Below are 24643 nucleotides of genomic sequence, written 5' to 3'. Positions count from 1 at the left end.
CCTGCAGAGCCGGCGCTGGGGTCCTGGGCTTCACTAAGGGCACCACCGGGGGCTGGACCCGCCCGTCACAGCAGGACAGTGGCTGTGTCCTTTACTAGGACAGTTGCAGCAACATCCGCCTGAGCAGAGTCCTAGCCATGAGTTACTGCCAGGTCTGAGAACTCAGAGCTCATTCCTTGCTCCACATTCCACCCTTGACTCCGGGCCCTGAGGGGCTGTGCTGTGTTCACAGTCACCTTCACAAGGTCCCAGGTTGGCTTAAATGTTCTAATCACACCAGCACTGGGCAGGCTTATCTCAGAGACCCCCAGCTATCTCTTTTCCCCAAAGAGTAGTGGATTTTTTTTTTTAAAAAATACCACAGGATGGGGACTGTTTTCATCAACTTGATTAAAAAACAAATAAATGAAGTGATTTTTCATTTTAAAGGCTAAGGAAGCAGTGAAAGTCCATAGTTGGAATACTCCGTCAGCGGAAAGAGATCTCCGTAGCAGGGGCCAGAGTGGTCTGACAAACATGCTCTGGACCCGCCAGGATGGGTGTGCCCTTTGCCAAGTGCCTCGACAGAGAACTAATCTAACATCAGTGACCTTAACCTTGTCCAGTCAACGGTCATTTCCGCGTGTATGACGCATAGGTCTGCCACTCTGGTATTTTTAGGTGCCTCACAGTGACCTCTGACCTGCACTGAAATTCTATATTTACAATGTTACTCTATCTATGACCAGTTGGATGTCACAGTATAACTTCAAATCCAGTTAACTCACACTCGTCCCACTGTGATGCCCATCTGTCAAATGATATAAAATCTGGATGAACCTTTGAACCTTCCCTCTATTCAAACGACATACTGAGCATCTTACTGTCGCTGCCTCTCCTTCCAATGCCTGTCGTCGTCGCCCGCTCCCACCTTCAGACGGCCGCTGTGCTAGGCTGGGTCCTGATCCCTCACACTGGAATCACGCGACCTGCGCCTCAGCTTTTGTCCTCATTCACCCACCCTCCTTCTAGCCCATCTCGCAAACGTCCGCCAATACATCTTCCTAAGTCACTTCATTACTCCCTTCAGTATTGTGGTCAAGAATTTAAACAAAATCCGTTAGCCATCTCAAGGTCAGGTTGACTTTGATCTTGGGTCCAGTGTTCCTCGTGTCTACACCTGTGTAATAAACACTGTGTCTGCTGTGGTGGGGGCAGATGGACATTCAGAGTTCCCACAGTCACATGGGGTGTGGGAACTGCACAGAAACCCGCACGCCCTGGCTCTGGGCCCAGAGGTGCTTTGGAGATGGTGATATGGCCCAGCCCAGGGGCCCTGAGTGGGCTGGTGCCAGGAAACAATGGGAGGCCTCTGCACGGATAGGCCACCAGCAGGGGCTCTACCCCCTCCTCTAGCTCACTGTGCGTCCTCCAGACACTTACAAACACCCTGTCTTAGCCAGTTCAGGTCTTAAACAAAGCACCAAATGCCGGGCAGTGTATGAACAACCGACACTGATTTCTCACAGTCTGGAGGCTGGAAGATCGAGGCCTGGTGACGGTAATAACCTGATACGATAACTGATGCTGACAGTGTACTGTTCTAGAAGGAGAACTTAGTTCTTGTTTCAAAGAAAAGGCTAAAAGAGAGATTTCACATTGGGGCAGAATTGCACTCATTCACAAGATCCAAAATAATTTTATACTCATGGGCATGTGTCAAATTTATTTTAAAATGTCTCTTTTAAGTACATTTTTTTTTAAATTAATTAATTAATTTATTTTTTTGGCTGTGTTGGGTCTTCGTTTCTGTGCGAGGGCTTTCTCCAGTTGCGGCAAGTGGGGGCCCCTCCTCATCGCGGCGTGCGGGCCTCTCACTATCGCGGCCTCTCTCGTTGCAGAGCACAGGCTCCAGACGCGCAGGCTCAGCAGTTGTGGCTCACGGGCCCAGTCACTCCGCGGCATGTGGGATCTTCCCAGACCAGGGCTCGAGCCCGCGTCCCCTGCATTGGCAGGCAGATTCTCAACCACTGCGCCACCAGGGAAGCCCTACAATGTCTCTTGAATTGGATTATATCAGAGACAATGATGATAAACCACACACAACCAGGATAAAAAAAAAATAACTCAGTCTGCAAAACACTGCTACAAATCTCATACTAACAACACCTTAGAACATTAATAACCCTTTCTTAGAACAGATCTTGAAACAACATAAACAATTTTCAGATAGCAGTAGCACTTCTATTTCCAAACTCTTGAACCATTAAGAAAAGAGAAAAGCAACAAAATCCAGTGGGTAGATGCAGTAGATCTTATTCACATGGATTTTGTTCCAATTTGGCCAGGAATTAACCTCAGAATGTCAGGTCTCCCTTGATATATGTGGAATATACACTGTACGACCCCCGGTGACTGCATTGGTCCCTGTGGAGCAGGTGTCACTTGGTGGCTGAAGAGAGAAAAGGAGGCAGCAGGGCAGATGCCGGGAGCATCATGGAAAACGGACCTGTAGGAAGACAGCGAATGACTTAGCTCTAGAAGACGCTTTTTTAAAAGACGTATAGACATGACCTGAGTCCCTTTGGAGCAAGGTATCAAAGTGCAACCCAGAATCAAGAAAAGGAAAACTCTCCCAATTCATCTGCAGGGAGGACTGGAAAGTCGCTGTGAGAACTCAGAGGGGGACATGAATGACTCTTTTGGTTGCAAGGGACAGAAACCCAACTTGAACTAGCTTAACAGAAGGCATTTTATTATGTGTTATGGGAATATCAAAAGGAGCAAAGAACAAAATGGATTTTGGAGTCAGGAAAAGCCAAAGCCATAGACTTAACTGTCAGCAAGACTCTGTCCTCATCACCTGTGTCTGCTCCTTGATACATGATTTCCTTATTCTTCTTTCTCTTTGGAAACCATGTCTTTCTAATTCTCTGGTCCACATGGCCAGAAGAAAACAAAACAAACACAACAAAAATCTACGTCACTTAACCTACCAGGTTTCAGCTCTGCCACTGCTTCTTCTCAGCTTCAATTTCAAAATTTGACCAGAGTGGGACTGTGTGTTCAGCGACTTGATGCACCTATGATAACCATATGGGTAGAAAGTTCCCAGAACAGTGGGGAGACTAAAAGACAAGCTATGAGGGACAGGGTTGACGCCATTTCTGAAATAAGATTAAGATACCCAACTGAAGCAGGGATATTGATTCCACTAGCAAACTCTAGGGCAGTTTGTGTGAAGGTTACAACAATTCCAGGGTTTGCCCAGGATGCATGAATGTATATAGTTAAGCAGGCAAGAAAATAAGGGCAAAAATGAAAAAGAGACAGTGTGGTAAGCTTTCGAGGCACACTCTGTCAGCCTCCGGAAATCACTGGTCTCTGTTTTAAGAAGGGGAGGGACACAGGCTTTACTGGCCATATGGACACAGAAGGCAAGGACTTGGGATCTCAGGAAGGGAGCTGGGACTGAGGAACCCACACAAAGCCAGAAGGTTCATGTGTCCAAAGCTGAGTGAAGTGTGGACTAGAAAGACCACCCAGATGCCCAGGAAGACAAGGCTATCTTAGCTTGAGGTGAGGAAATTGCCTCCAAAATCCATAAGCACAGGGCTTATGGATTTTTAAACAGTTTTAACTTATGCTACATGAAACAAGGATATCCAAGCCAAGGAGCTCACAAAAACAAAAAATGTGGTCTTGGCCAGGAAGACTCCCAGAGCACCTCACAGAGCAAACCAAGACCCTCCTCAATCATTCCTTCAACTAAAGCCATGCAGGACCCTCACGATAAACTCTGATCATGGTCATCTTTGAATATTTCCCCATGAAGCAGAGTTGGTGGACACAATTATCAGCAGAAATGGAGTACAAAAACTTTAGACAATAGAGCCATATCATATACAGTCTTTAAATCAATTGTTTAAAATGACTAGAAACGTAATAAGAGTATAAGGCACCATATTAAAGAATGGAAAGATTGAAAAGAACCAAAGTGAAACTAGAAATAAGAGTAGTTACTGAACATAAACAGTCAATTGATGGGTTAAGAGCTGAAGAGCTGATTAGAAACAGCTGAAGATAGAATTAGTGAACTGGAAAACAGATATGAAGAAATCATCCAGAATGTAGCTCATAGAGTTGAAAGGATGGAAAATGTGAAAGAGAGTTTAGATGACAGACTAAGTCTAATATTCATTTAATAGGAATTCCAGAAGAAGAGAAATCCAAGAAAATGTAGAAGGAGGACTATTTGAGGGGATATTAACTAGAAATAACCAGAAGTAGGGGAAAATTTAATTGTCATTGACAGAACAAAATGAGTTCTAGAAAAGTTAAATAATAATAAACCCATACTTTATACTAAGTCTCCAGGATGGTACACACAATAATCTTTCTCAATTGGTGGGCTTCATTATGAATCTTTATCACATGGGGGTGGGCTCTAGGTAAATACCAGTGCCCATGTCCACTCCTAGAGACTTGGGTTCATTTAGGGTGGGGTGAGGCAAAAACAGGAACACCAAAACACAGGCCCCAAATGACTCTGAGATGCAGCAAGAATCAAGGTCCACTTTTTCATATATTACTCATTTGTAAGTACTACTGTCAGCTATTGGCCATTAACTTTGTCATGGTGTTCGTCACTGAAAATAAATCTTTAACTTCGATGAAAATAAATTCACCAAAGTTCTTTGTCTAGTGTTTTATACTTTCCAAGTTTTGTTTAAAACGTCTTTCCCAAGCACAGGTCACAAAGTTACTTTCCTATAATTTATTCTACTTACTTACAGTTTTACCTTTCAAACTTAGATATTTAAGTTATCAGATGTATGCATTTTTCAATAGAAATACAGTTTTATTTCTTCTCAAAATAGAGAGCTAATTTTTCCTAAACATTGTACCAAATAATCTCTCTTCTCCCTATTGCTTTGTGGTGCCATATTTAATAAATATTAAATCCACAAATATCTCTGAATTCTCTATTATATTCCTCTGGCTTTATTTCAGTTATTGAACCAATAACATATTGTTTTCATTTCTGTGGTTTTGAAGTATTTCTCATTATCTAATAGGGAAAATATGAAGTTGACTGAGCTTTTTATGGGTCTTTTTTCTCCAATATATGTTTTTTGGAACAAGCTTATTGAGTGCTACTGGAATTTTGATTGAGATTGCAATAAATTTATAAAATAGTGAAGAACTGGCATCCTTATAATATTAGGCTGTAACTTAAATTATGGAAGGATGGGGAATACTATTTAGATCTTCTATGTAGCTATTAGAGTTTTAAAATTTGCTCCATGGTCATTTTTTATTTATTTTTTGGTAGTTCAGCTCCTAGATAGTTTCAAGAGTTATTTGCTATTACAAAGGAAATCTTATTTTTAAGTTTTGTTACTTACTATTGGTGTATTGATCATTGTAACTAGTTATTACATGCAACAACCTTGCTGAATCATATTAGTTCTAATAGCTTAATGATTCTATTAGTTTTTCCAGTTAAGTGACTCAAATCAGCTGCAAATAATGAGAGCTTTGTCTTTCCTCTTTCAAGCCCTTTCACTCTCATTTATTTGTCTTTCCTTGTTCTATAGGCCAAAATCCCCAGTATTATGTGAAAAGGAGCTGTCAGAATAGTTACCCTTGTCATGTGCCTGATTGTAAGGAGAGTGCTTGTAAAATTTGTCCATTATGTAAAGTATTTGCTCTAAAATTTGTCATATAACCTATGCCAGATTAAAACTCTCCTTTCCATTCCTACATTGCTAGAGTTCATTTTAATCTTAAACAGTAGTGGATGTAAATGCTTCTTCTGTGTCTACTGAGATAATACAAAATATTTTCTCTTATCCAAGTAGTGAGTTAAGTCATTAGATCTTCTGATGTTGAAACAATCTTGCATTTGGGGATAAATATTAATCAAGATGTATTTTTAAGTGCACAATTGAATTCAGTGGGCCATGTTTTATTAAGGATTCACATAGGTCTATCCATAACTGAAATGGGCCCATAATCACTTTTTGCTTTATATTCAGCTGGTGCTAAAATAAAAAATACCCTACCCTCATTGTGAAGCAAGTGGAATTCTCATACATTCACAGCTGCTGGGAACATAGAATTGCATGATCATGTGGAAAATGGTTTGGAAGTTTCTTATAAAGTAAAACATATATTTAATATATGACCCAGAAATCCCAGATGTAAGTATGTATCCAAGGAAAATGAAAACATATGTTGGCACAAAGAGCTGTTCATGAATGTTTCTGTAACTAAATTCATAACAGGCTAATATTCAGGCAACCAAAACATCCACAACTGGTGAATGTATACCCAAAGTGTGATAACCATACAATGGAGCAAACTACTGGTAGGTGCAACAATATGAAAAAGTCTCAAAAAGCATTATGCTAAATGGAAGAATCCATACACTAAATACACATTGTATTGTTCAATTTATATGGCTTCCTGGAAAGACACGTAGGGACAGAAATCTAATGTGGCCAGTGTGGGAAGAGGGAATTGACTGCAAAGGGGCTCAGGAGACCTTGGGTGAGAGGAATGTTCTTCAACCCCATTGTGGTGGGACCTGGGGGAGTGGGACGGTCTCTACCGAGATCGTGGTGGGACCTGGGGGAGTGCGACGGTCTCTACCGAGATCGTGGTGGGACCTGGGGGAGTGGGACGGTCTCTACCGAGATCGTGGTGGGACCTGGGGGAGTGGGACGGTCTCTACCGAGATCGTGGTGGGACCTGGGGGAGTGGGACGGTCTCTACCGAGATCGTGGTGGGACCTGGGGGAGTAGGACAGTCTCTACCGAGATCGTGGTGGGACCTGAGGGAGTGGGATGGTCTCCACTGTGATCCTGGTGGGACCTGGGGGAGGGAGATATTCTCTAGGTGTTTTAATGCCCAAAGCATAAAAAAAGACCTCTTTTCAATATCACACACCTTATGTGCATACAATGGAGCAATCCTGAAAAAGTAACTAATAACCAGATGGGTTTTATTCTAACAGTAACTGAAGAATACACCAAAAATAGGCAAGCACTGTAGGTTCTAAGTCCAGACTTGGCGCTCACACTCGGTACACATCTAACTTGTAAATCTGTTTCTAACAGCACAGGTTGCTAAAGAACTAAATGTTTCTGTTCGTTGCTTTCCTCATAATCATGAAACATCACACAGCCTCCATCTGCCTCGATTTCCTCCATTAGGGAGACAAGTGTTTAAATGTGTCCTTTGTGTCCGTGTTTCCACAAGCTCTGAGGCCCGTTTCTTCATTCAGTCAGAGCCATCTTCCAAGTTTGCAACAAGAGGGGCAAACCATACAGCTCTGCCTACTATATTTTATTGTCTAAACAAACAGGTCTGAAAATAGCCGCTTTTCTCTAAACTCAAGTTTCTCTAGAACCTTCATACTTTCCTTGTTCTCCATACAAAAACGTACGGCCCACTGTTGGTAGCAGGTGGCAGAGCACAGGCGCCGGGCACAGGTGGGGTTCGAACCTCGAGCTGCCCTTCAGCGGCCGTGTCCTCAGTGAAGTTACACAAGATCATCTGCCTCAATGTTTTCATCCATAAAATCGGGACAAAGTTACCTAACCTCTTCTGCCTCAACTTCTTTATCTATAAAACGGGGATGAGAACAGCATCTACTTCAGGGGATCTGAGAACTAAGTTAATATAAATAAAGTCTTAGAACAGTACTTGGCATATAGTAAATACTATTATTTTATCATCTAAATATCACCCTCCTCTGTGACAACCAGGAATATCTCCTGCATTTTGATTAGAATGTGAGAAGATGCCATGAGGTGTAAGTGAGCTCCACGTGTAAACTGAAGGAAAGCATTTCAGAGAGAGAAGGGGCACCAGCTTGAAGGCAGCAGGGAAAGCCTGGCTTGGCCGGACGTCAACACCCAATCCTTGGCTGACCCGTCAGGAGCTGGACAGGGCCTTCCGGCCTTCGCCTGCTGTGAGAGCTGCCACCCCCAGATAATAGGGCCGACTTGCTTGTGAAGGGTGGTAAACCCCATGAGCGAGGTCCTAGGTCAACAAGGAACTAGGAGAAAGTGAATAACAAGAAGTAACCAAACGTAAGCCATAACCATCATGCGAATAAAATCCAAACATTTCCAATGTACGATTTTTCCTGCATGAATCCAGCATAAGATACAATTTTTTTCTAATTTGGCCTGTGGGGTTATCTACAAACCATCCTTTCACAAGATGTCTTTCCTAAACGTAAATAAACCCCCAAACTCAGAGCATCCTTGCAAAACAAACAAAAGCAAAGAAACAAAACAAAAAAAACAAGAAAAATCATCGCATTTACTCTGAGCAGTGAGCATGAGTAAATCTCTATTTCAATCCTGCTTAGTAGGTTGGAGTGTTAAGGGCAATTAATGAAAAATGCTGTAAAAGAAGCATGTTTAGTCTTATTTGCTTAAAACTCTTTGATTTGAAAATCGTCCCAACAGCTGAACACTTTCACACCCAGAGACCCATCACTACACGCTCCCCGGTAAACCCGTTTCCCCCTCCCAGCCGGAGGTGACGAGGAGATCACAGGAACGCCAGATGGGAAATCCACCTTCCACACGTCCTGTGACGTAGTGGCGTCCCTGATCATTAATGCCACCACTAACAGCACGGACGCAAAGGGAGAGAAAGCTCCTACACGTCGCTGGCGTGAAGGGAGAAAGGCATGTCACTGTTTAATTGTCAGACCTGGGTTCCTGCCTAATTAAAACACAAGGCATATCTGTGCCAAGATGAATCAGCTACCAGACTCTCTGGCACAGCTGTTGTTTGTCTTGGGCCTGGTAAGAATTTGCTTGCTCACATGCTTTGGGAGACCGTGTGGTAGATGAGGGGGCAGGTCTGAAATCTCCATGAAAAACTTACCGTTCAGCCTTATCCATCAAAAGAAGAAACTTAAAATGAAAACAGACTTTCAAATGTTCTCTAAAGCAGAATTTTAAGATTATATTCAATGTTATTCTTATCCAGTTACTTCAAACATGACAGTGAGTAGATAAGGAAAAATAGCAGTATGAGAATGGTTTGTACATAGCCAATTTGAATTACCTCTCTTTATGGGGACAGTATGATGTGTTGGTTTTGATCTTTTTTAATCCACTATTAAAACCCCCTTATCCTATTATATTTCTATATTTTGTTTGGTAGCCAGCATGAAAACAAAGGGAGAGGTCTCCAACTCTCTTTCCCCTTTTTTAACCTGGCACAAAACTTTAGAGGATAGTATGGAATAAAATCGTAAGAAGACCAAGGATAAAGCAACCTAAACGTCCATCGACAGATGAATGGATAAAGAAGATGTGGTACGAATGTACAATGGAATACTACTCAGCCATAGAAAAGAATGAAATAATGCCATTTGCAGCAACATGGATGGACCTAGAGATGATCATACTAAGCAAAGTAAGTCAGACAGAAAAAGACAAATATCATATGATTTCACTTATATGTGGAATCTAAAAAAAAAATGATATAAATGAACTAACAAAACAGAAACAGACACACAGATACAGAGAAAAAACTTGTGGTTACCAAAGGGGAATGGGGGGTAGATAAATTAGAAATTTGGGGTTAACAGAGACACACTACTATACATAAAATAAACAACAAGGACCTACTGTATAGCACAGGGAACTATATTCAATATCTTGTTAAAAAAAAAAAAGCAAGGATTTCGCTGTGATTGAGGCAGAAATAGTGCAGACTCACAGGCAAGTGGACCAGTTACCAGTTATGGAACCTCGGGTAAATTATCCAGCCTCTCTGTACCTCAGTTTCATCATCTGTCAAGTGGGGTCAGTACTGTAACTGTGTTCCAGATTGGGGATTGAGGTACACATATGACAAGTACTAATATAGGGGCAAACTAACGTAGGTAACACCTCCACAGCAGAAACCTTTAACAGCATCTCCACACAGGCGCTTTGCCTTGACAGAGGCAGTCAGTGCAAGGATTTAGTTTGGATTAAAAGCCTAAAACTAGCTTATATTTGAGAGTGTTAGTTTCACAGGCCGTCACGGCAGAGAAAAGCTGGAGAAGGCACCGCACCACTGTTCCCCCTTTGCAGCCTGGATGGTCACCTGTTTCGTTTTACAGATTTCAGAAAAGAAGTCCCATGCTGTAGCACCACCTACCTCCGCGGGTGTAACCTGTCTCTCCCACAGGGCACGGTGCCACCGGTCAGATCACGCCCGTCTCAGCCCGTTGTCTGATTACCCAGGCCTCATGGAGGGTCCTTGTCTATTACTCAGATCCCACTCCTGATCAATTAACTCAGAGCTTCCGGGATGGGTCTGGGCACCATGGTTTCTGAAATCTCTCCAGACGGTCCCACCATGGGCCAAGGCTGAGCTCTCCAAAGACTTAAATTCTATAAGTTAATTACTTCTCGAAGTCTCTAATCCAGGGTAAATATTTCCACGTCGCTTAAGTTTGCTGGTCTGACATGTGGAAATATTTTGTGGTTGTCCTTCTGGCTTCGCCCGTGAGCCGTTCCTGTAACTCAGCTCCACCAGCCCCGGCCCAGCTCGGGTCTCTGCCCTGTGCTCCGCGGGAGGCGGCTCTGGGCCTGGGTGGGATTTGGACGGGGACACGGGGGTCTGCCCTGGCTAGACTCCCCCGGACGACTCAGCACTGAGCCCCTGACCCAGGGAGGCGTTCATTCTGGAACAGCCCACTTTCAGGCTGAGCCGGGGGCAGGGTCACCCAGCCATCGCAGACTCCACGGGACATTTCCTCCGCACAAAGGCCTCGAGCAGCTGTGTCCTTCCTGACCCGAAAACTCCCTGCGTCGTTATTAGAGGTAGTTCGACCCGTGTCCCTGGACTCCTGCGGGGCAGGTAAGGCCAGGAAGTGGCTGCTTTCCACCCGGGAGCAGACAGGCCCTGGGGAGGGGAGGGCTACTTAACAGGCCTGTTTGTCTCCAAGAGGCTTTGGGAGTCTGCAGGGTGAGGCCCAGGGAACGAATCGCTGCTGCTCAGGGTCAGCGTGGAGATCCGGCTGTGTGTGGGGGGGGGGGGGGGTCTGGGGGCGGGGGGGGTCTGGCGGGGGGTCCGGGGGCGGGAGCTTTTCTGACTCCCAGTGCCGCCTCCTCAGGGCTGGGGACGGCTGTGCAGTGCTCCCCGCTTGAAAGGAAAGGATCCACAAACCTGCCAGAGTCCACTCACGGGCCGGCGTGCGACTCTGCCGGTTCTGCAGCTTCCGTGCAGATAGAAGGGAGATGCTGCGCCAGACACCATCCCAAGGGCTGCTCTCCCCACGCCTCACACTCTGCAGACGCAGCCCACTTGGCATTCCAGACTCCAGCTCAGAAGGGCAGAATCTGTGCTTCAAATAACTAGAAGAACGTGCGGTATCTCCACTTATCCGATATCTCTAAAGAACCAGCGACTCTCTTCATGGCCTGGAAACCTCCAGAGTGAAGCATCGTAACCTTGACCTGCCTAAAACTTCACCTGTGTTGATGACAGGGCCCAAGTTCAGGAGCTGAACTTCCAAGTGGATAATCAACGTTATGGGCTATTTTAAACTATCCATATATCACTGACTACGCACACACACACACACACACACACACACACACAATGTACTGCTGCATAAAAAGAATTGGACTGAGATAATCACTCACATATTGTATCAAGTAGAGACTCTTCTCACTGTGACCCAAGAATTTTTCTGAAGGAGAAAAAAGTTACTGAACCGTGTATGGGAATTTCAGGTTCCCGGGAAATGGATGATGTCAGTTTGCAGCCATCACCTGAGAAAGAACTAAACAAGGGAGAAGGTGGCCATTTCCTCAACGATAACGCACCAAAATTTTCACAGGTTTTCATAGACAAAGTGAAGTCAAATTTATGGCAATGAATCTGAAGATTGCCTATTTTGGGGGTAGGGTGAGGGGGAGATTACTTAGGAATTGTTTTTTTAAGTTTGCAAACTATATCTGAAGTGTGAAATCCCAAATTCCTAACCTCTCTTACAGTTCTATTATTCAATATCTAAATGAAACTTCTAGTTAAGATCAAGTTTTTAATTCAAGCTTTGAAGCAGCCCCTTTATTTCAAACATATAGAAACTATATCTAAAATATAACAAGAGAAAAATAAACTGGCATAGCTAGGCTCAAAACAAGACAGTTTTTCCATGAGCAGAAATGAAACAGAAACACAAGCTTATGCCTTGGGCTCCTGGCTTCGGGCAGGGAGTGTCTCCACAAAAAGACTGGAGCCCAGGAATGGTGGGGACTCCTGAGTTCCTGAAGGGAGGCTGACGTTTACACTAGGACCTGGTGCTGCAGTTTGAGCTAAACGCATGCCTAACGGAGACCCAGACTCGTCAAGGGAGAAGATCCTGACATGAGCTGCCAGACGACCAGAACCGGGGTCTTCCTGTCACGGGTTCTGCGCTTGTGTCCCAACAAACTTGGAAAGAAGCAATTGCAAAAACCAAGTTCAGGGAGAGAGCAGTGGAGAAAGAGAAAGGGAAAGACCAAGCATGCTTCTCGACCAAAAATAAGTCTGTAAATTAAAATCATAAAAACACATTTAAATTGAATGCTAAGACAGATAACCAAATAACAGCTGGAAGATAACTGCATTCCAGGTCAATATGAAATAAAAAACCTAGTCTGAAGAGTAATTTAAAATAAGTATGCTTATAATCCCCAAAGAGATGAATGAACAATAGCCAAATTTTAAAAAAGAAATTATTTTACAAATTGCAGTAAAGTATAAGAAGGTGGATATGTAAAAGAACATATTCGAAATTTTAAAATGGATATTAAAAAAGTGGCAGAACATTTCCTGCAAGGACAAAATATTTCCTGCAAGGACATTTGAAAGAAGTTTGTTGGAATATAATATTGAGGAATCACCCAAAATTCAGCTTAGAGAGACAAACTGATTTTAAAATATAAAAGATCAGCTAAGAGCCATGGATGATACTTTAAGGGTTTCAAAAATATATCTAAAAGAATCCAGAACACAATAATAAAGGCAGTTTTGGAGAAACAATATTTGAAGAGGTAAAGGATGGCAAATTCCTTATCAGCAGTATTAGATATCAGGAAGCAATAAAATAATATTTTCAAAGTGTGAATAATAATATTATTATTAATATGTTAATACTATGTCAATCTAGAAATGTATACCAAGCTAAACTATCATTTAGGAGTGACAGCAAAATGAGAACATTTTCAGGTATACAAAGACCAAGAGATATTATCACTTACTTTCAATACCTCACTGAAAAAAATAAAAAGATATTATGAAAAGATGTCTTTCGGCAAAAGAAGGTACATCACATCAGCCTCTTGAGACCTTTTTTCTTGTCCAGGTGGAAACAGAGATACAGAGTAACCTTAAATTCTTTCATTAAAATGTATAGTTAAGTATATACATTACAATATTAAGGGTAATAGTTAAAAACGGGGATTTCTCTCAAGGTCCAGTGGTTAAGAATCTGTCTTGCAATGCAGGGGATGCCAGTTCGGTCCCTGGTCAGGGAACTAAGATCCCACATGCCTCGGGGCAACTAAGCCCATGTGCCACAACTACAGAGCCCACGCACTCTGGAGCCTGTGCTCCACAACTAGAGAGAAGCCCGCACACCACAACAAAGAGCCCACATGCTGCAACTAAGACCCGATACAGCCAAAAATAAATAAATAGATAAATAAGTATTTTTTTAAAGGGTAATAGTTAAAACAAAACAGAACTACAATCTTCAGCTTCCAACCAACACCGGGAAAAATATTTAAAAAGCAACCTCTCAGAGGCAGAAAGGGAAACAAAAGAATCAAAGCACAGGATGAAACACAGCAAAACTCATTTGTAAAAGTAAGTCTAAACATTATATATCAGTAGTCCAAAATATCATGAATGGGTAAATTCTCCAGTTAAAAGGCAGCAACTATAAAATTAAGAAATTCAACTAGAGAGATTGAATGTAAACAGATGAGAAAATTATGCCACATAAATATTAACCAATATAAAGTTGGTTTAGTGCTGTTAATATAAGATAAAAGAAAATTAATTTAACTCCGAAAACATAAGTGGGAAATAAGATGAATGAAAAATAATAATACAAAGAAAAATCCCTGGGAAGATCAATGATCACAAACTATACACAGAGTGTCAGGACACCTAATGCAGAAGCTGGAAGGGTTACAAGGAAACACTGAAGAAGCATAAATGGAGAGGCAGGTTTTAATTCATCCTCATTACAAACCCGCAGGTCAAAGGGCAAATATAATCAATCATAAGGTTTTAGAAGATCTCAGCATCAAGTTTGATCGAAAAGATATGACATAATGGATATTAAGTAGAATCCTGTAACAACAGACATATAATATATGCAATTTTTTTCAGAAACACATGGAAATTTTATGAAAATTAATCAGGAATCAGGTCACTATCCCAGGGACTAGGTCAGAAATGTAACAAAAACAAAGCATTCCTAAGTAATTCATTGACTACAAAGGAAACTGTTACAGAAATTTTAAAATAGTTAACACTAAATGAAGACAGAAGTACTTCATGCCAAAACTGAAACTAAACTGGTACTTTGAGAGAAATTTATAGGTTTAAATGTGAACTTTAAGAGAGAAAATAGTCTGAAAATAAGTGAAATATTCAACTGAACAAGCTAGAAACGTACAAATGAATGATACTAAACACAGGAGGAGAGAAAAAAGACAAGAGCAAAAATTAAAGAAAAAGTAGAGAAATCCTAGTGAGGATCAGCAAGGCCAAAGGCTGTTCCCCTGAAATGACTAATGATGCCCACACCCTTTCCAGCAGCCAGCACTCAGGACGGAGGATGGAGAGAAGCAAACGACCATGAAACAATACACAGGTTTTGCCAACAGCAGCAAAGGCCAAAAGTCAGCTCAGAAGCATCTGTCCCACGGCCTTGGAGGCAGCTCCATCACTGTCTCACGAAAGTCCTGAACTCAGGGCACTTCCTCTCCCACCCAAAGTGCTTTTCTCCAAACCCGCAAGTGTAACCACCACTCAGCAGTTCCTAGGTCAAAAACCTATAAGTTCTTCGTCTCCTGTCTGTGGTTACTTGCGCAATAACAAGAAACTGGATATAAAGGCAAATGTTATTTAAAATATCTTAAAGATACTACACAACTAGCAATATGCTAAAGAACTCTTTTTTCTGCATGCAGAGAAGAAACTTTATAAGAGCAACATTCATGTATATGTGTGCTGTTAAATCATATGCCATGTGTTTAATGTAGCTTTTAAAATAATATGTACAGGTATTTGTGAGTTCTGCAAAGGCTTTTGAGACATGATGATCACATCTAGCAACATTGTTAAAATAGGGAAAGATCACTCAATCTTCTGCCCAACGGATAACCAGGATGCATCTCCCCTCACGAGACAAACACACACGCTCAGCAAGACGCAAGTGTGAGGTCCTTACCTCCTAGGATTCTGTTACTTTCAGCTGCTAGTTACAGAGCGATACAAAATGAACCAGCTTGTTTCACTTGCTTATGTACGTGGGAATGGAGTACAAGGATGTAGGCTTTCCTTTTCATTTTTAATCAGCTAATCCAAATCCAAAAATGATTTGGTACATGTTATTATCACGCTGCACTTCTAACTAGGCTTGGAGAGGACAAACACTATATTAGTCTATGAAGCCAGACATACAATAACCCGGCATTTGCCATATTTTACTTGGAATATATATATTAAAAAAAGAAAACTGTATTTGAGTTATGGTTCCATGTGGTATCTTGGGCAAGATACCTTCAAGAATCCCAAGTTTCCCTCACAAGAAGTGGTGATAATAACGCCTTTCCCACAATGTTGTCATGGAATTGAATAGGCAGGTGTGGAAAGGTGTGAGACCCTCAGTAAGATGAAGGCAGGCAGCTTTGAGTTGGTGGGGATTAAATTCCAGCATGGAGAATTAGCCAGGCTGAGAATATGCACAGGAGTCATCAGAAATGTACTTCCTGTAACACAGGCGTTTCCTCCAGTAAACGGGGAAGAAAACTGTTAAATGAGGATTCAGAACATGAATAGTTACAGCGCTTCCTCTCTGGGCAGAAAGGTTTACCAGGAATGGTGCTGCAGGTAATCAATACACTTGCTAAAACAAGCACAGAGGCATTTATTAAAATGTGCCAGTTACACGGTGGGTGACTCACAAGACATAATTACCCCTTGAAGTACTCACACTGCACAACATAACGCTGATGCAGAAATTGTACAAACGTTAAATAAAATGTACACCCCAAAATCATAATTGTAAGTAAAATTTTTAAATGGGTAATGGGGTATAAAAATTGAATCCTGTAAGTTATAAGTACATAAGAACATTGGAAGTTAAATATAAACATATATAGGTAAGCTATGAGAAAAGCGTTTATTAGATATACTGCTGATTTATAATTTAAAGTTTCTTACTTCAGAAACTATTTGAGACTGCTAAAAATAAAAGAGGATTAAAATGGAAAACAACCAGCTCATATATTAACTAATGAGGAAATAAATTTATCAGAATCATGACAGAATTGACATCAAACAGTTGATATGATTTGTTATTGAAGTTTTAAAGAAGAAAGTCAGTATCGGCAATGATGGCTTGATAAGTTGATATATGTAAGTTCATGAGCTGCATGACTCAGTCAAGATGTCAATTTTCCCCAAGTTGATCTATGGGTTTAATACAACTGTTCTCAAACATCCAGCTTTTTTTTTTTTTTTTTTTTGTCTATATAGACAAGCTTCTTCTAAATGTTATACGGAAAGGCACAAAGCCTAGAATAGTTAACGCTGAAAAAGAGAAATAAAGTGGGAAGAATTACCCTCCCCAATATGAAGGCTCACAGTATTCAGGCCAGACGGAGGGGGGCCGTGTGTACGTCGGGCGGTTTCCGGCAGCACCTCAGCAGCTCTGAGCGGCTGAGTCAGACCTGTGCCCGGCGGGGCTGGAGGAGCAGCGTCCGGAGAGAAGCCCGGACTCCGTGATTTTGGGGTGTGGAGTCGTGGGCAACCAGTGCCACACACATCACCGTCCCTCCCCACCTAAAGCAGCCCAGAAGACCTTCCCTCGCCGCAAGATGGGGAACCCATCGGCGAGGGAGAATGACATTTCTGAAAAAGCACGTGCCTGGGTGGCTGGCAAACAGGGCCCTCGTTTCACGGGAGATGCCGGCAGCAGGGTCTGCAGAGGCCACGTGGCCGCCCTTGACCCTGGGGAGAGGGGTCTCCATCCCAGGGTCTGACCGCGGCGAGGCCGGGGCAGCTCACTGACCACGAAGGGTCCCGGTAACACACACAGCTGGACCCACTCGGTCCTGTGCACACGCCCAGGAGGAGGCTGGAAAGGGGGCTCGGTGACAAGCGGCCTCAGCCCGAAGTCCGCCTCACGGTGGACCTGCTGGCCTGTGCCTCCCGGGCTCCCAGGTGCACACGTGCGCCCACCTGCACAGCCGCTGGCAGTGCCCCCAGCTCCCTCTCCGCGGGACCGGCCACTGGAGGGAAGGAACTGGACTCGTACTCAGCAGAAGATCGAAGCCAAAAGCAACAGCGCATTCCCGGGGGGGCGGCAGAGATTAGCGCCGCTCTCAACCACTTGGAAAATGAAGAGATTTTAGTTCCTATGATCCTGATTTGGCCTGCATGCAATACATGCCTCTTGGAAAACAAAGGTGTATTTTATATGCTTAACAAGATGGGGACCACATGCAAACTTGCTGTTCCAGGGGAGTTCCGTGCTTGCCCGCCAAGCCGACAAGCCCCTGGCCGCAGGCTGTCAACCTTGGCAGATGCTCTGTGTGTGTTTTTACCAGGAGCCACTTATCCTCTCATCGCAGGGACAGCCGTGTCCCTTCAGCATCTGAGCTGGGACGTCTTTCACTCAGCAGGAAACCTGACTGCCTCCCCTGGTCCCTGGCCTCGAGGGTGTCAGGCAAATAGGATCTGGAGCCAGAAGTTGTGCGTCCTCTGGAGGTGAGGCGTGTGAGCCAGAGGGGGGAAGAAAACCCCGAACATCCAGGGGCCCGCATGTTTCTCAGTGCCATCGCTCTGGGGGACGGCTCTCCCCTCCGGGAGGAGGACGTGCTGCACCCCTGTCCGCGAGAGGGGGGAAAGAGGCGCAAGGGGAAGCGATGAGCCCCTCAGGGCTGCATCAGAAGGAGCCCCCAGCTGCTCCAGGCGGTGGCACCAGCCGCAGGGCCCAGGACCAGACGGCGCCTGGAGATAAGGGTTGAGCAGGAGCTCACGGGGACCCTGCCGCCCTCTGTGCACGCCTCGCTGCAGGGATGCTGGGTGTCTGGGGCACTCTAGTTCCTAGGGTTTCTAGAACAAGGTTCCCGTCTAGAACCCACTGGTGTGGGATGGGGATGGCAGGGTGAGAGAGGCCATGGGGCTCCCAAAGTTCGGGAAGCAGGTGGTGGTGTTTGGCAAGTGCACGATCCCGCCTGCTGCGAGGCTGCAGGAGCTGGAATCCCTGCCACGGTTTCCCGAGATTCCTGCACCTCCCTGCATCTTCCTGCCATCCGGCAGGTCAGATCCACCCACGCTACCTGCAGGTCTAGCAGGAAGGCGCCCGGCGTCCCAGTGGCGTGGAGCCAGCAGGCAACCACACAGCGGGAGAACCAGGGGTCGTTTCAGGCCACTGAGCTCTGGGGGGGTTTGCTTACGCAGCTTTGTTTATCTTTTTTTTTAGCAATAGCTGAGGAATACCTGCTCCCCCTGGGCCATGAAGCAGAGAGTATTCCGTCTCCCTCCACATGCCAGCTATTGTGCCAAGATGAATAAAATACTTTATGCCACAAACACAACCCTCAGAAAAAATCTTATGCTTAAAGATATTGAACAAAAATTAACCTAGCCAACAGAAGAAAATGCGATGAACTCTTTGACAAGCAGGAGCCACGGCGCGTGAAGGTGTGTGAAGAACCGAACTTTTCTCGGGCACTGAGACATGCGAATATTCTCGTTAGGTGACTCTGGACCAGTGGGGTGTGAACTGACCCTTTATCTTGCCACATCCTGTTCCATAGTTATTGAGGACGCGTGTGATAAGGTGAAAGTGGTGTCTGGAAGGCAGCTGATCGGTAACCCAGGAAGCCTGGTGCTGCCCTGTCTGGTGGGACCCACTGGCAGCCGCTCCCCGCAGGCGGGCGGGGAGGCAGGTCAAGCGCTGTGTCCCTGGCGTGATCCCGTCCCCGTGCTGGGGGTGGGGACCTGGTTACTGCAGACGGCAGCCGGACGCTTCCCCAGCACAAAACCCAAGGACAGGACCAAAAACCACTCCAGGCTGACGACCAGCCGCCCGTGCGCTCGCCGGGCCGTGTGGCCAGCAAACCTGCAGCCCTCTCGCAGGCTGGAGCCGCAGTCCTGCGCCTGGAGGGCATGAACGATGGGACGAATGAGTGAGTGGCCCAGCGGACAGGGAGAGAGAAGGGGGCGCGTACACGTGCGAAGGAGAGCAGGCCAGGTGCGAGACCCCCCCTCGCCGCAGGCAGGATCCCTCTGAAGACCCCGACTGCACGAGACAGGAGATGGCGGGACCGGACCCCGGGCCCCCATGCCCTTTATCCCTGGAAAGTTCTGCCACCAAAACTGAGGCTCGACAGTCCCTGGAATGCAGGCCACCCACATCTCAGGCCCCACCTGGTGAGGCCTGCTCGACACCACTGCCACTGCTGCCGAAAATAAACGAGCACAGACTTTGTGCCTCAGCCAGCATCAGCCTGTCACCATACAGCTCTGCAGGCCAGACGTCCAGAACGGGCCCCACGGGGCTAAGATCGAGGTGCCAGCCGGGCCGCCTTCCTGCTCTGGGCTGACACAGGCCTTGGTCCACCTCCCCCTTAAGGACGCTGTGGCTATACTGGGCCCACCTGGATGATCCAGGAAAATCTCAACTTCAAGTTCGGTTGATTAGCGCCCCTCGTTCCACCTGTCTTAATCCCCCTTTGCCACGTGCAGTCACATATTCACAGGTTCTGGGGATTTGCACAGGGATGTCTTCGGGGCCCTTATGCTGCCCGTTCTTGGATAGCAACTAAGAACTGAGATTCAGGAGGTTAGCTGAGTCTTCTGTAGGTCAAAGAAAACTTTTGGTAGGGCCCCTGAAATCCTAGTAGCTCGTCCTGTGAAATGTGCACCTGGCCAAAGGGAAGATCAGATTGTTGTCCTGTCCTGAGCTTTATCAGAACACACGGGTCAAAGACACCTGCCAAGTGCTTCTCTGGCTGTGCCCGTAAGCAAGACGTCTCTGGTCACGTCATGAGTGGAGGAGTTGGGCTGAAAATATTGGGATGTCCAGCTGGGAAAACCTCTCAAGCCTTCAGACGACAGCTCAAGTGCAAGGGTAAGAGTGAAGGTGTTCCCGAGGTTAATGAATGCGGTGGGTCACTGAGGGGGGTCACACGTACAACCACCACCAAGAAAACTCTGAAGGGTGTACAGCCAATTGCCACAATGTAACCTCCTGAAAAAATAAGAGAAACTCAGATCGAGGGTAGGTACTAATGGGTCCAAAGCTGAAGACATTACAAATGTATTCATACTCGGGTCAGGAGGATGGTCCTCACCAAGCTAATGATGGGTGACCGGTCCCTCACCCGTATGCTGTGTAAACGTTTCTGGGAAGAAATATGAGTGCAGGCATTCAGGGAATACGATTCTCTCTCCGGCTTCCAAGACCCATCCCCAGACATTACAGCCTGTCATCCATCAGCTCATTACATGCTCCTTCTTTTGGAATGAAGATGAGAGAGCTTGGGAAAAAAAATGCAAACTTAAATGTGTTAGCTACATGTCTTGGGGACTTTTCAGTGCCTGTAGCCAGCTGACATTTTTAATTTCTGCTGTCATTTCCTGGGTCTGCCCAGTATTCCCACAGCTACATAAAGCAGAAGAACCAATTGTCAATTAAACTCCAATCATTAATGATCTTTTTCTCATTATTTTAAACCCATATCAACCTAGCTTGACACTTACACAAGATTTCAGCCCAAAAGCCACAAATTTAAAAGCCCGTCTATTTTTTATTATGTCCTTGGTATAGCATGCTGGGCTCCTATGCCTTTAAAAGGGAGGTTTGCCAATAAGTGGGACAAAATTCTAGTTTAAAATGGTAGTAACTGGTTAAAAGCATAGATACTGAGGTATTGGCAGGAAGTGTACTGATGTGTCAAATTTCTTTTGAAATGCATCAAAAATCAGATGGATTATTGAGTGGATAAAGAGAAAGGTAGATGGATAGTTACGTGATAAAGCAAATGTGGTAAAATATTAATCCCAGAATCGAAATAATGGGAATTCAACTGCTTACTGCAAAACTCTTTCAACTTTGATGTATATTAGAATACATTCATAATAACATTGGGAAGCATAGCAGGCTTCTGTCTTAGATGAAGGTATCTTGTTACCCACTCTTAACATCCTCTCAAAGCTTTTATAAAAATCAATTATTTTAGGCTTAGGGTTTCTACAAAAGAAATGAAACCTTTATCTTCTACTTTTTGTGTAATTTGCCAGAGATCCTCAGATGAGATCTATCAACAAAGACAGTATTACTTGGCTGTCATTCCTCATAATAAGTGGCACATGGGGTTCCATGTGACAATGACCAGGCCACAGTTGAGCAAATTTGCCTATGGCAACAAATACCGATTATATAAAAATGTATCAGCCTTAACTTTGCTAGTCAAGTTATTGTAGAGTCTTCTTAAGATGGTGATAAGTTCCAGTCAGTTAAAAACCACTTGCTAATTGTCAAGATCTAGCTCCACTCAGGGGGTCTCTCTGGACGGAGAGAGACAGTTAATGTTGAGTGATTTCCCTGCTGTGCCCGCGGCCACCTGGACGAAGCCACCAACCTCAGCCCACTGGGGCTGCAGCAGCAAGAGCCCTTCCCTCAGACGTACGCACACACTGACCCCACCGCAGGACGCGGACCATCTAAGTGACGGGTCGCAGGGCGGAGCTGAGACTCAGCCCCAAGTAGACGGCTGGCACTCCCAGGCCCAGGTGTCTCCCTGGGCCAGCAGCAGTGAACATCGCTCGTGAGCTTGTTAGAAAGGCAGGGTCCTGGCCCACCCAGATCCATTGAATGAGATCTGTGTCTTCCAGGATCTCAGGTTCTCTGAAGGCCCTGAAGTCTGAGAAGGGCTGACAGACCCAGTCCCCTTAACCATCGCCCCAGTGGCCCTCAGACGTTGTGTGGCCAGAATCACCTGGAGAGCTGATTACATATGGCTCGCTGGGCCCGACCCCCAGGTCTTTTGGTTCAGGAGGACGGGGCAGGGGGCGCGGTGGTGGGAAGAGTCTGCATCTAACAGGCTCCTGAATGAGGCTGGCGCTGCTGGCCCCGGGACCACACTTGAAGAAGCGCTGTGCTCTGCGGCACGCCAGCCAGACCCCGCCTTAGGCGCTACGTGTATATGGAGGATATAACTGCTACGAACACCTTGCAAGCTGTTAAACTGATAGACAGAGCTTCCAGAAGTTAACCCTAGGGTGTACATCTGCACTTTTAGAACATCTTCCTGTCTTCAGTGGAATTGCAATTTCTCTGCAAATGTGCAGTATTTCATCTGAGCTAAAAACTGAAATGCTGCAACTTTAGAAGCTACACCTGGAGGACGTCCAAGCAGTAATTTTTCCATTTTAGTCACGTTTCCCTTTGATGGAAGAAAACTGGCGCACACCACGACGTCTGTCATTTCCAGGGAGACAATCATCAGAACGCACGTAATAATCCGTGTGCCATCACAGGCCTCTGACCTTCATAACAAACACTGAGCAACTGCAAATTCTAACCCATTCACATGCTGACAGGACTCGAAGTAAGTGATTAAAAAAAGAAAACTCAAGGGTCTTGTTGGTGCCTATCTGAACAGACAATAGTAAGAACTTTTCCAAATGTCTGAATTATAATCTCTAAACCCTGCCTCTCCTCGTAATTGCTGTCTGGAAGCACAAAGAAATCAGAACACTGTACCAAATGAAGAGCAAGCCTGCTTGAATGAGGGCAAATGCAGTGATTCCAAGACTTAAAAGAGGAAGCAGGGCCCAGTGAGTTTACAGAAGCACATTCACAAGATAGGAATGCAGCGGTACAGGCAAACATAGGTAGAGTAGGTAAAAATACCTACAGTTGTCATCTTCAAAAAGTACGCCTCTGTTACACTGGGTCTTCCGGTACCTTGCATTGCTAGATTGTACAGAAGTGGAGTGGATGCTGTAGACCAGGTGTGCCCTTTCTAGCCTGGGATACGCGTGGGGCACTGACCGGACTGCTTCCACGCTGCTCTCCTGATTTGATTCAGACTCCGCGCATTAACTTAATATTCTGAAAATGTGTCTTTATCACTTACTGAGGCCCATGGACTTTAAAAATATCTTACTATGCAGCATATTAACTCTGCATTTATTGCACCTCTGCATGGATTAGAACTTAGTTCAAACAACACTGCTTACGTTTCTAATGATGTAAATAACACCAAGGTAAACATAACTTTTTAAATTATTTATGATTTTTTTTAAAAATTAAAATATTTTGAATTCTGAAAAACACTGTTCTTTCCATTTAAGATTTGATTTTCCAAATTCTACCTTGGGTTTCTGGCCTTCTTCCTTAACAGACTTGGTTAAGAATAAGGCATGCACAAAATTGGACGTGTAACCCCAAAGCAGCGTGTTTTCCTCCTTTCTTGCCCTTTTTCTGACCTGACCTATTGAGAGGAGGTGGAGGGGAGAAAGGTAGAGGCAGAGCGTCCGTGAGACGCTGAGGTTGCAGCAGGAACATCCACAGTCTGCAGGCTCGCGGTGGGCCCGCAAGTGGGCGAGCGATGCAGAACGGAGGTGCCCCACGCAAGCTCCACCCTTCACACTTCCTACAATTCTGACCTTTAGCTGAGTGAAGGCGTGACATGGGTGCATAACCAGAGCGTGTGTGACGCCGGGTCAAGCTCCTGGATCCTTTACCTGGGATGGAGTCCTCTCCTCCCCATTTGCTGACTGCAAACTGCACCTGACTTCTCTGCGACTTTCCTCCGTGAGTCCGCAAACTGGGCTCAGGAACCAGCCCTGCTCACTGCCTGCTTTTGTACAGGCCAGTGAGCTAAGAGCCCCTTTTACGTTTCCAAGTGGTTGAAAAAAATTAGGGAATATTTTTGTAACCCACGAAAATGGCGTGAAGTTCAAATTCCAGCGTCCACAAAGAAAGTCACATCCACGTGCTCCCATGTTGTCAGTGGATACTTGCTGCCATGATGCAGAGGGGGTGGCTGTGGTGGGCACCTGATGTGGGTCCCATGGCTCACGTTGTGCTTGTTGCACCACACGCCACGCGGTGCAATATCAATCGGCAGCGTTTCAAGCCCCCCGCACACTCCGTACCATGATGTTCTATTTCCTTGTCAAAACAAGAAAAGAAAAGTGGACTCAGTGAGCCAGATTGGGGTGCGGGGGTGTGTGGATAGTTGTGTTACAGAACCGTTACAACATCGTGCTTGTTTTGCCATGACACTTGAGCTGAGCCCAAAGGATGCCTCGTCCACCCACAGGCCAGACCGAGGCTCATCAGAACTCACAGATGGCATGGTCAGAAAAGGAAGAAAGTTTGAAGCAG

General features: G+C 45.1%; 1 protein-coding gene across 8 annotated transcripts in view; it reads right to left on the bottom strand.

Annotated features, from left to right (window-relative positions):
- WDR27 (WD repeat domain 27) overlaps positions 1-24643 on the bottom strand; it is a 158757-nt gene that overhangs the window by 5988 nt on the left and 128126 nt on the right. For 2 of the 8 annotated variants that reach the window (XM_059940806.1, XM_059940815.1), the window contains one exon: positions 2139-2488. The exons of 1 other annotated variant lie outside the window; for it this stretch is intronic. Coding sequence is in view for 1 of the 7 variants with exons in the window: in XM_059940805.1 (XP_059796788.1) it covers positions 1905-1982 (78 nt within the window). In the remaining 6 variants the exon portion in view is untranslated. Of the gene's footprint in view, positions 1-1708; positions 1983-2138; positions 2489-7985; positions 8048-24338; positions 24428-24643 lie in introns of those variants that run through there. 5 more of the 8 variants (XR_009506100.1, XM_059940805.1, XM_059940811.1 and 2 more) reach the window with 5 other exon arrangements.

The sequence above is a fragment of the Balaenoptera ricei genome, chromosome 12, assembly GCF_028023285.1.
Source record: "Balaenoptera ricei isolate mBalRic1 chromosome 12, mBalRic1.hap2, whole genome shotgun sequence".
In the NCBI taxonomy this organism is placed as follows: domain Eukaryota; kingdom Metazoa; phylum Chordata; class Mammalia; order Artiodactyla; family Balaenopteridae; genus Balaenoptera; species Balaenoptera ricei.
This window is presented reverse-complemented; position numbering and strand designations above follow the sequence as displayed.